Here is a 12,363-nt window from a genome sequence, read left to right on the forward strand (position 1 = left end):
GCTTAATTTAATGCCATAATATTGCAATTTTGTAAATCAACTCCACAAGTAATGATTAAATCTAATGTGTGGTTGTGACTATGAGTCAGGCCATTGACAACCTGGTCAAAACCCTACTGAGTTTAACAAATAAATAAAAATGTGCTAAAAACATCACATCAGTGTGTATATTAACATCTCTCTTCGGCACTACATGATCATAATGTACGGCTAAATTGGATAAAAGTCACGAACAATGAATAAGGACCTGGGGCCTCATGTATAAACGGTGCGTACGCACAGAAATGTTGCGTAAGAACTTTTCCACGTTCAAATCGCGATGTATAAAACCTACACTTGGCGTAAAGCCACGCACTTTTACACGGTACCTCATGCCTTGTCGTACGCAAGTTCTCCACTCGGTTTTGCAAACTGGCGGCACCCAGCGTCAAAGCAATGGTACTGTTCTTGTGTGATTACTCATTATTTTCATGACGCGGCTTTATAAATACACAGAAACTAACCGCATATTGTTTATTAGTGTAATACATCTGATTGTAATTAACTCGTAACAATATAATGGTCCAGGGAACAGCCATAGTATTCCAAATACCATAGCTGCTTTAGCGTTGTTACTCTCACTTCTTCTTCTTCTTCTTCTTCTTCTTCTTTCAGCTCCTCCCGTTAGGAGTTGCCACAGCGGATCATCTTTTTCCATATTACTCTCACTGCACGACTCGGAGTATTTATATCACTGTATCTGAGTGTGAATCACAGCAGCAGCTGATCGGAAAGAGAATTATCGGTATACGGCATTAAGGACACGCTACCTCAGCCACTGCAAAATGTTTTAAAGCCTTTCCTGTACGGACCTCGCGATTCAGAAACAGTTTAATCCCAAGAACTTTAAATGCACTCAATCAATTGCTCCTTGTAGAACTGTTTGTACTTATAAGTACAATCACCTCACTGTAAACTTACACTACAGTTATAATATCTCACAACCTGAGCCACTTTATAAAGCGCGTATTTACATATGATGACGATATCATTTTTAAGGTGAAATGCAGCAAAATATGTTTGTTAAATTATACACATAAAACTTTAACTTCATTTAAATAATCTATATTCTTCACTGGGAGTGTCGTGAAGGATAGAATAATTAAACATGTACTACGAAGATATTTCAATGTTCTTTAAGCGTTTTGAAGAATCGGCGCTAAGCTTACAGATGGCTTAACTTCTATTACAGAGCTGATTGTATGGCGATCGGTTACTTGGGGAAAGAAAAGAACTGACTGCAGTGACGGCTACGCCAATATATATTGAATATAAAACAGAAAGAGAAAATAACAACACAGCTAAAAACGCAGCAACAAATTTCGACAATAAATTATTTCATCGAAGTGAAACCCATGTTTAATAACGTGCTTTAACTCCTATCATCATGAAAATGACATCACGTATACATCTCAGTATTTTAGTTATTCCGAGAGATGTAATATCATGAATGTAATGGATTCTGTGTCCAGTTGGAGGAAGAGAGCCAGTTTAAGAAGCAAGTAGTAATTCACACACATAGATCACATACGAGTAGAAGATCAAATACAAAACAAAGCATTTAACGTGCTACTTTAATTACGATGTGATTTGAGAAACTGGTTAATTAAACGATTTTAAGATGAAGTTTATAATGTTCTACTAAATAACAAAATAAACTACGTGATTAAAGTGGAAATGTCGAGATTAAAGTTGACATTTCGTGCTTTTTCCCCACTGTGTGCCTTTTTTCTCTGTACCCTAATAAACTTTCATATGACACTCAGACAGTGGGCTTACAACTCTTCTTTTCACGGTGACTTTGATATGTGACTTCTTTTTTATTTCCGGCACTGTGTGATTTTGTGAATGTGAGCTTTCAAGTTTCTCCAACACGCTATGTCACTCGATCAACTTCCTTTTGTTGATTATACTATGGTTTATTTGAACAAATAGTATGTTTTTCCTTTGCCTCCACTTGGTATTCGCTGAAATTCTTATATTTTCCCCGTGCTTTTCCCATTGTCTTTTCACAGAAGGCTGCGCTTAAGGGCGATTTATATTGATTTGTATATTCAAATAGGCGTAATTCTGGGAGGAGTTGGGGCGTTACATAAAGCGCGTGCACGAGCGTTAGTTTTCACACTGATCGGGATTTATGTAGCGGAAGAACGTGTAGGTTGGAGTACGCACAGATTCCTGCATCTGGATTTTTCTGTGCGTAAGCACATTTCGGCTTTTGTGCTTATGCCATGTTATAGTGCGAGTTCTACGCACGGCGTTATACATGAGGCCCCTGGTGGTCTGTAGACTAGGACTACAAGTGTGCTGGTGTCTCAAAAAAATACATTTGCCAACATTTTTAGAATTGATTTGCAGTTTATTACACAGAATTATCCCAAGGCCACCTCCTTGACTGGTTCACCAACAAAAGTGCGATAGACATATGCGCCCTGAAAAAACCGCGACGGACAAATGCGCGCCGACAAAATCGCGAGAGGCCAAGAGAGTGGGACGCGTACGTGCGCATTATGTACACATTATGTGCTAGGTTATAACTGTTATAACTGCTGATGGCATGCCGCGAACAAATAACTTAGTCGAGGGTTGGCATAACGCGTCGTATACAAAGCGGAATTATCAGCAGTCAGGCAGCCAGCAAGTCTAAAGACGCTCAACTATCAAGACGTCTTGCTGCAAATCTTCCTACATAATAAGGGTGTGATCTTAAGGACTATCTGTGTGCTGTGCTGATGGCATGCCGCGTCTAATAATATTGACTTCTAAAATAAACATTATTATCTATGCTTTAAACTAGTGATTCATATTAAATGAAACTTTCGCGATTTTGTCGGCGTGATTTTGACGGTGCGTTTTAATCGGCGCTATTTTGTCGGCGCTCATATGTTTATCGCACAAATGTTGGGTCACAACTTGGCCAGTATTTCTTGATTTATGAAGGAATGTAGAACCTTTTGGTGATGCCTCAGCTAAAGGAATGGTGTCAGATTTACTAAGCCAGGTTTTAGTGATAAGACACAAATCAGATTATGTACATAAATAATATAGTTTATTTCTAAGAAAGGAAAAGTTCAGTAAGCAGCACTTTAAAACTGTGAGGATGTTTCTTTATTGGTGTTAAGCTGTGCTTTATTTTGAATTAAATTACTTATACAGTTACCCATAGTGTCATATCTCAACCCTGGCTAGGATTCAAATGCTTGTTTTGTCTTTTTGTTGTAAGTTTTTGCTTTATTTGTATATGTTACTATTCCCTTTGTTTATGCTTTGCAGTATTCTTTACGTTTTATGTGTGTCTGTATCTAAGCCTGTGTTGTGTTCCATGTGTTTTGTGGGTGGTCCCCCTAGAGGAGGGGCTACCTGCCAATCACCACCAGGAACCGCCTTCTGCTCTGTAAATCCAGAGGGTTCTGGAAGTTCATTGAGTCTGTGAGTTTACTTCTGTGTATCATTTTTCTGTGTTTATTGGATTTCTGGATTTTTGACTTTCTGCTCTGTGTCTGGACCTCACTACAGTATTGGAATCTGTATTGGGAATTCTTCGATTCTCATTGCTCTTATGTTACAGGCAATTCTCTTTTGCCTTTGTGCTCCATGGAGCTTTGTTGTTATTACAAAACTTTTTTGTAAAGAAGAAATCTGCACTGTAACTACTATGTAATTACCTGTATAAGCACAGTGTAACTATGAGTTACATTTGCAAAACGGTTAACGCTTTTGCCTCACAGATCCATTATCCTGAGATGGAATTCTGCCTGGAGGCTCCAGCAGACCCCCGTGACCCTGTGTTAGGATATAGCGGGTTAGATAATGGATGGATGGATATGTGTGTAAAATTTGTACGTTCTACCCATGTGTCCCTATGTCTTCTTCATGGGTTTTACTGCCACATCCCAGGGACATGTAGATTGGGTTACATGGCCATATGTGTAAGAGCGTGAGTGTTGGTATGTTTGTCAGTGGGCCTTGTAATGGAATGGCTCCCCATCCTGGGCAGTTTCCTGCCTTGTGCCCGGTGATGCATGGAATGGCTCTGCGACCCTGTGTACCTTGATTGAATGATGCAAGTTTGGCAGTATTATGTTAGGGATGGGTATAATAATAGCCAAAAAAATTCTACAATAAATAGTGTAACACAACTATAAGAACGTGACAAATGCTTGTTTAAGCAAAACATGTCAAGGAGGTGCCCCTCTAGATTTTGGGAAAAAGCATTAACCATTTTGCAAAGGTGTTTTCGCCATTTAGAAAAGATCTTGAAATATCATCCATCCATCCATCCATTTTCTAACCCGCTGAATCCGAATACAGGGTCACGGGGGTCTGCTGGAGCCAATCCCAGCCAACACAGGGCACAAGGCAGGAACCAATCCCGGGCAGGGTGCCAACCCACCGCAGGACACACACAAACACACCCACACACCAAGCACACACTAGGGCCAATTTAGAATCGCCAATCCACCTAACCTGCATGTCTTTGGATTGTGGGAGGAAACCAGAGCGCCGGAGGAAACCCACGAGACACGGGAGAACATGCAAACTCCACGCAGGGAGGACCCGGGAAGCGAACCCGGGTCTCCTAACTGCGAGGCAGCAGCGCTACCACTGCGCCACCGTGTCGCCCCGTCTTGAAATATCATTGAAAACCTATCCAGTTATCACTGCAATTCTCCATTACAATTTCCCATCTGTTACATAGTTGTAGTTACATGCCCTGATGTTTTTATTACATTTTCAAAGTACAGATACAATGTAACTATGTAAGTACACTTGTTTTTGGATCCGTGATAAATTGTTACATTGTAATTATATAAACTGTAGAATAACAATATCAACTGAGTAATTAACTATAACGTTACTTTGTATTACACAAGAAGTACGGAGTAATAACTCATAGTTACTTACACAGGTAATTACATAGTAGTTACAGTGTAATTATAGACACTTAATATAAAGTGTTACCAGAAACCTTTTATTTTCTAAAGATTTTTTAGGCCCTTTTGTGTGTGTCTGGCTTTTTGATGGCATTTTCCTCTCTACTGGGCATTTTTGGAAATTCTTTTGGGTGTTATGTATTTTCAAACTCCTACTTCACAACACCTATTGGAGGATCCCATTTTAACTCTTGGTCTAATTATGCTCTTTATCCTTATGGTTATCAAGTGATTTAGATTTTGCTTTCAGGCTAAATTTATAAGATACCCCACAACTAATGTTTTGATTAGAACCTCTCAGAATGTTAAAGGTAGGAAAAACAACAGCCTGCGATTTAAGATCACAAGGCTGCGGCCTGAATTGTGTTTTGATCAGTCAGCCAGGCAGTTTTGCTGCCATATTTTGGGGAATGAAGGATCCCGTCCAGTTAGGATGAAGACCATCTTGTATTATAGCGGGTCTGCAGCTCAGAAGGAAAGACCAGTTTTTAAATAAATAATCAACACATTAGCGGCTTAAAGAGGGGGCGTGGTAGTGTGGCCAGAACTGTTCCCGGGTGCGATACGGGCTTGGGCATTTCTGAAATGAAGTGCACAGATGTGGGATCGCCAGCGTTCATAGCAGATGTCGGGAGCTGCTAATCACCACACCTGTGCCATGTTCCTATTATGTGCAGAGGGGAGGGAAAGAAAAGAACAGGGGATAAGAGAGAAGGTGGTAGGAGAAGAAAAGAGCCGGTGCAGGTGTGAGCGAGCAAGTAGGGAGGTCAGGCTCGCTGGTGAAGGCAGGCAGCTGAGAAGAGAACCCTGAAGGAGTGTCTGGCCAACACTCGGGGTGGAGGCAGAAAGAAGCGGTCGCTCCAGCTAATCAGTTTTGAATAGACGACTTGCCATGGAAGGGAGCAGAAGTCGGAGGCTTGGGAGGTTGAGCCGCATCGTGAACTGTTGGGAAACCCGAGTCTTGGTTTGAAGGGATCAGCTGTATGAAGCCAGGGGATGGAAGGCTACCAGAACAATATAGTAGGGAGCTGCTCCTGCAGGTAAGGCGACTCCCCTGTTGCAGGGCCCAGATGGGAGAAACAGGGGAGCCGACAGCTAAAAGAAGGCACCAGGCTTCTAAAGATAGATAGATAGATAGATAGATAGATAGATAGATAGATAGATAGATAGATACTTTATTAATCCCAAGGGGAAATTCACATAAAGGAAAACGTCCAGCCTGCTGTTGATTTTAACCTCGTTTAAATTGGATTTATTTATTGAATTATTTGTTAACCTCCACATTACACCTGATTTTATGGATGATTTATTTATTGAACCGTTTTGAACACTGCACTATTGCCTTGAACACTCTTTGGTTTTCACTGTCTTTTTAATTAAAACACTGTTTGCACTTTGCACCTTCCCCTTGCTTTATTTGGTGTCCTCATTGTCCAGCTCATCCGGTTACATTACCGACGGTGTCGGGTTCAAGAGGCTCCCGAAAGAGAAAAGGAGCATGGAGCAGAACCCGCTTCGTCACACATCTCTCTTGAATAATCCAAGCCAATCCCAAAATTCATACCAATTATTCACAAAAAATGTACTTTTATTTGCGCACCAAGTAAAGGTGCTATGAATCACCTCTCCTCTATATCATCTTGGTAATGGGCCAGACACAATTCAATTCCAGCAGTTTCTTTCAGATTTGGTGCATAAAGATATGAAATTCTTGTTTGTTACCTCAGATTGCTGCATATAGATCTCATTTGTACAACAATAAGCGAGACACTTCATTGTTGGCCAGAAGGTCCAATTTAGCCTCTACGTCAGATACCTTTGCCCCAGGAGGCATTTAACTTTAGCTGCTGGATTAACATAGTTTGGAAAACTAACATTCCACACTATGGAGTCACCGGTTATTCTCAGCCTTGACCGAATCTATTTTGAGCCCAAATTGGTGACCTGGGTGCTGAAGGGCTACATTTTGACTTCTTAGACCCCATCTCACTGTGATCCACTCGTCCTGTGACTGAACTGCTAATTCTAATTTTGGCCACACACAGACTATGGTGACACCTGGAGAGACTGAAGTCAATTCAGAAATGACGGAATTGTCTAAGCAAACAGAGTCAATCCCATTTTCAGTTTACCTAATAGCTATTGGATTCCTAACATGCTCCTCCGAAGAGTGTGTTTTCCCATCCAACTCTATATTAATTACATTTTTGGCAGGTGAAGCTGACTGTTCTATATGATAGAAAACATGAACTGCACATACTGTATCTTGACCTAAGGAGACCATCCAATGAATGGAAATATAAAGATATGAGGCAGAACTTCCTGCAATTAGCCCATCACCAAGAACAGTAAACCTAAGGAATATTTCTGAACTGTTGTGAAGAGTCACGAGTCTTGCTGACCTTCTTTGTTTTTACATCCATCAGGTACTGACCCAGAGGAGACCATCCTGAATGCTTTCAAGATTTTTGACCCTGAGGCCAGTGGACACATCAAGGCAGACTAGTCAGTATTAATCAGTATCAGTACCTTAACAACTTCAAACTGGCTTGGTGGCTTTTGTTTCGTCCCCTTACTTAAAGTATAGCATTTTGTTTAACTTCACTGATCATCTCCATTTCAAATCTCTAATGGCCAAGTAAACATGAACTTTTATTTCCCAGCACACATTCTGGGTTTTTAATTAATTTCAGATGTTTTTCCTTATTTAAAACATTTATTGCTGTTACACTTCCAAAGGATCAAACAACATGCTGTTTTTTGACTTAACATATTTCATATTTCTTACCTTTCATTGTAAGCACTTTTCAAAAATTCATGTCACATTATAAATATGCATCCAGACAATTCCTCACTTGTGTGACCTGGCATTTGGTTTTAGTTTTACTCAGTCAGGGTTTAAAATTTGAAATAATCTTCTGGGCCTGCTCTCTCTATATTAGAAAGTTATAAACATCACTGGCTCTCTGACGCTGTCACCCGTACTGTGCCAGCCTGGAGCTGTGGGCACAATGCGAGAGGCGAGTAGAGACCCAGAGAAACCTCAGGCAGACATGGGGGAGGAAATGCAAACTTTACAAAAGGATAAAGGATCTCAAAATATGCACAAGTTAGGGTTTTATTAAACACGCTCAAGGAGTTGATGAACGCATAGGTAAATATGTAATATTAATAATCCAATACAAAACAAAATCCAATCTTCCACAATGAGCCAGCAATAAAACCGTTAATCTGTAAGTGTCTCGTGAAAACAGGTTAAGGGCCTTGCTCAAGGGCCCAGCAGAGCAGGATCTCTTTTGGCAGCGATGCAGATTCGAATCGGCAACCTTCGGGATACCAGCGCAGATCCTTAGCCTCAGAGCCACCACTCCATTTAGAAAACATCTTAACCTTCCAACATTTTTAAGATGGAAAAAAACTACTTTTGCCCTCAAACATCATACAATGTATGGCGCCGAGCGTCACCCATAGCAATGCCTTAGAGAACCACTCAACAAACCCGTAGAAAATGGCAATGCTAAAGACAACTAAAATTGCACCACAAGACAAAATCTTTTTAGGACCCCCAAAATGACTGGATCCAAAAAAATTAATGTTGGAGATGGATTCAGGGTTTAAAAAAAAAATGAAGCAAACTGCAAAGTTTGGAGTTAGAAAACAGAAAATAACACAAAGACAGCACTCTTCCTGCAGTCTTTTGTTCCAGCCAGTTTCTTAATTTGACGTCATTTTATTTGATTAGCTGAACTTTTACTTATAAGTTAATAATAGTGCAACTGTGGTTTGTCTTTGAAATCTCAGTATTACTGCCAGTACTTTTAGTAGGTGGGCATCTTTTCAGTTTCTTCGTTACCTTCGTCATTTTGATTTCTTTGTTTGTTTTCAATTCTGAATCAAAACTCATTTATATTTAGCCTGCTAACCTACAGTGCATTCGGAAAGTATTCACAGCGCATCACTTTTTCCACATTTTGTTATGTTACAGCCTTATTCCAAAATGGATTAAATTCATTTTTTTTCCTCACAATTGTACACACAACACCCCATAATGACAATGTGAAAAAAGTTTACTTAAGGTTTTTGCAAATTTATTAAAAATAAAAAAAACTGAGAAAGCACATGTACATAAGTATTCACAGCCTTTGCCATGAAGCTCAAAATTGAGCTCAGGTGCATCCTGTTTCCCCTGATCATTCTTGAGATGTTTCTGCAGCTTAATTGGAGTCCACCTGTGGTAAATTCAGTTGACTGGACATGATTTGGAAAGGCACACACCTGTCTATATAAGGTCCCACAGTTGACAGTTCATGTCAGAGCACAAACCAAGCATGAAGTCAAAGGAATTGTCTGTAGACCTCCGAGACAGGATTGTCTCGAGGCACAAATCTGGGGAAGGTTACATGAAAAATTCTGCTGCTTTGAAGGTCCCAATGAGCACAGTGGCCTCCATCATCCGTAAGTGGAAGAAGTTCGAAACCACCAGGACTCTTCCTAGAGCTGGCTGGCCATCTAAACTGAGCGATTGGGGGAGAAGGGTCTTAGTCAGGGAGGTGACCAAGAACCCGATGGTCACTCTGTCAGAGCTCCTCTGTGGAGAGAGGAGAACCTTCCAGAAGGACAACCATCTCTGCAGCAATCCACCAATCAGGCCTGTATGGTAGAGTGGCCAGACGGAAGCCACTCCTTAGTAAAAGGCACATGGCAGCCCGCCTGGAGTTTGCCAAAAGGCACCTGAAGGACTCTCAGACCACGAGAAACAAAATTCTCTGGTCTGATGAGACAAAGATTAAACTCTTTGGTGTGAATGCCAGGCGTCACATTTGGAGGAAACCAGGCACCGCTGATCACCAGGCCAATACCATCCCTACAGTGAAGCATGGTGGTGGCAGCATCATGCTGTGGGGGGCAGGAACTGGGAGACTAGTCAGGATAAAGGGAAAGATGACTGCAGCAATGTACAGAGACATCCTGGATGAAAACCTGCTCCAGAGCGCTCTTAACCTCAGACTGGGGCGATGGTTCATCTTTCAGCAGGACAATGACCCTAAGCACGCAGCCAAGATATCAAAGGAGTGGCTTCAGGACAACTCTGTGAATGTCCTTGAGTGGCCCAGCCAGAGCTCAGACTTGAATCCGATTGAACATCTCTGGAGAGATCTTAAAAGGGCTGTGCACCGATGCTTCCCATCCAACCTGATGGAGCTTGAGAGGTGTTGCAAAGAGGAATGGGCGAAACTGGCCAAGGATAGGTGTGCCAAGGTTGTGGCATCAGATTCAAAAAGACTTGAGACTGTAATTGCTGCCAAAGGTGCATCGACAAAGTATTGAGCAAAGGCTGTGAATGCTCAGTTTTTTTATTTTTTAATAAATTTGCAGAAACCTCAAGTAACCTTTATTCACATTGTCATTATGGGTTGTTGTTCTGAGGGAAAAAATTAATTTAATCCATTTTGGAATAAGACTGTAAAATAACAAAATGTGGAAAAAGTGATGCGCTGTGAATACTTTCCGGATGCACTTTAAATGAGCCCGTGGATGTATTCAGCCCTAAAGCAGTCAAATATTAGAACAAAAGAGAAAATAAGCTGACAAAATGTGAACAGTCTTATTTACAAAATGTAATTGATTTTCTAAAAACATAAAATGTGCATTAATAAGAATTTGTGATGCAGTAACAGGAACAAGGAGATGAAGGTGTGATTTGGTTTATAATTAAGATATTGGTTGGAATGAAACACTTCAGCCACCGTGGCACTACAAACATACAGTATGAATATTTCTACACTATAAAGTACTAAAGGCCCCTCATCCCGTTTTGTCTAGCGGCCCCTGCTCTCAGTGCACCTGTAATTACCAGTGACCCCCGATATCTTCTTCCCACTGATGCCTACTGCACCAGTTCAGGGGATGAGGCTCACATACTGGTTAGCTCCCAGGGTAGCCCTTTGGATGTTGTGCTCCTTCGGACTCACAGACTCTATGATGTGTTCTCCATGCACTGTGTGGGTTCCTTTCAGACACATAACCCCGTCTTTCCACTGTCCCATGACATCTTATTATAACTTTTATTTGTTTTAACTGTTAACCTGCTATACTCATCATAAAAGGCATAATGTGGAATAAAGCAAGTAAACTGACGAGGATTTGTGCAATTCAAATCCCAGCTGCTGTCAATGGACATTACAGGAAACTGAAAGAGGCTTCTCTCTTATTTTATTACAGCATCAAGCAGATGCTAATGACACAGGCCGACAGATTCAACGAAGAGGAGGTAAGCCATTCTGTGTGCTGCGTGTGGCGTCTGCAGGTCAAACCTGGAAGAATGTCTGACCAGTAACTGCCAGAACAAAACATCACCAGTTCTAGTCTACACCTTTAGGCTGTGTAGCTTCCATACACATTTCACATACGCGTGGGACTGAATAACAAAGAAAAGAAGATTTGGGCGAGTTACATGAGGTGCATTTTATAAATGTTCGCTTTCTATGGGTTTTCATTTGCATCGGTCCTTATATTAGTTCTGATTATTACAATGCATGCACCCTTAACTCTTAACTTAGTGCTTGCTGAACATTCGTCTGAAGATCAATTCATTCAGAAGCAGAAGTGGATCTGCTATAAAACTAATGAAGATTAAGCTTCATGGCCCTAATCCTGAACAAATTTAGTCCAGTTATTCGTGAGGAAAAAGAAATGCAGGTTATGATTATTACAATAGCTTTATTAATTCAGTATCTTTATTAACTCAAAAGAATGTCACATTGGCACAGTGCACTTGGGTATAATCTCGTCAGTTTTCAATTTGCCAGCCTCACATTCTCACAACTGTAAACCCAGTTTGGCCCACCCCTGTGTAGACAGTTTGTACGTATTGTGACAGATAGGGGGCGCTGTCGACCCCTGAACCCTTAGACAACACGTCAGACACCAGGTAAAAGTCCAAGAAATGAATTTAATATTTCTATTATGTGCACAACATGGTGGAATGAGGCTGTGGCTAAAAGTGTTTCAAGAGAGCACCACCTGGAGGGGATTTTTCATGATGGCATCCATTTTTGCCACCATCCTCTTTTCCACAACAGCTTCCAGTGTGTCCAGGGTTCACCCTGTGATGGAGCAGGCTTTCTTGATAAGTTTTTTCAGGCATTGTGCTTATTTTGTGCTCAGGTTGCTTCCCCAGGAGACTCCAGCGTACAACTTCACTTTGGCTACTATGGACTGGTAGAACATTTTCAGCAGCTTGCTGCACACATCAAAATACCTGAGTCTCTTTAGCAAGTACAGTCTGCTCTGGCCCTTCTGGTACAGTACTACTGTGTTGTCAGACCAGTACAGTTTGTTGTTTATGTGAACCCCAGGTACTTGTAGCTCTGCACCACTTCCATGTTCT

General features: G+C 41.1%; 1 protein-coding gene across 2 annotated transcripts in view; it reads left to right on the forward strand.

Annotated features, from left to right (window-relative positions):
* LOC120531307 (myosin regulatory light chain 2B, cardiac muscle isoform) overlaps positions 1-12,363 on the forward strand; it is a 38,224-nt gene that overhangs the window by 13,539 nt on the left and 12,322 nt on the right. For both annotated transcript variants that reach the window (XM_039756589.1, XM_039756590.1), the window contains exons 5-6: positions 7,400-7,478; positions 11,196-11,244. In XM_039756589.1, the coding sequence (XP_039612523.1) occupies positions 7,400-7,478; positions 11,196-11,244 (128 nt within the window). The remainder of the gene's footprint in view (positions 1-7,399; positions 7,479-11,195; positions 11,245-12,363) is intronic.

The sequence above is a fragment of the Polypterus senegalus genome, chromosome 6, assembly GCF_016835505.1.
Source record: "Polypterus senegalus isolate Bchr_013 chromosome 6, ASM1683550v1, whole genome shotgun sequence".
Lineage (NCBI taxonomy): Eukaryota > Metazoa > Chordata > Cladistia > Polypteriformes > Polypteridae > Polypterus > Polypterus senegalus.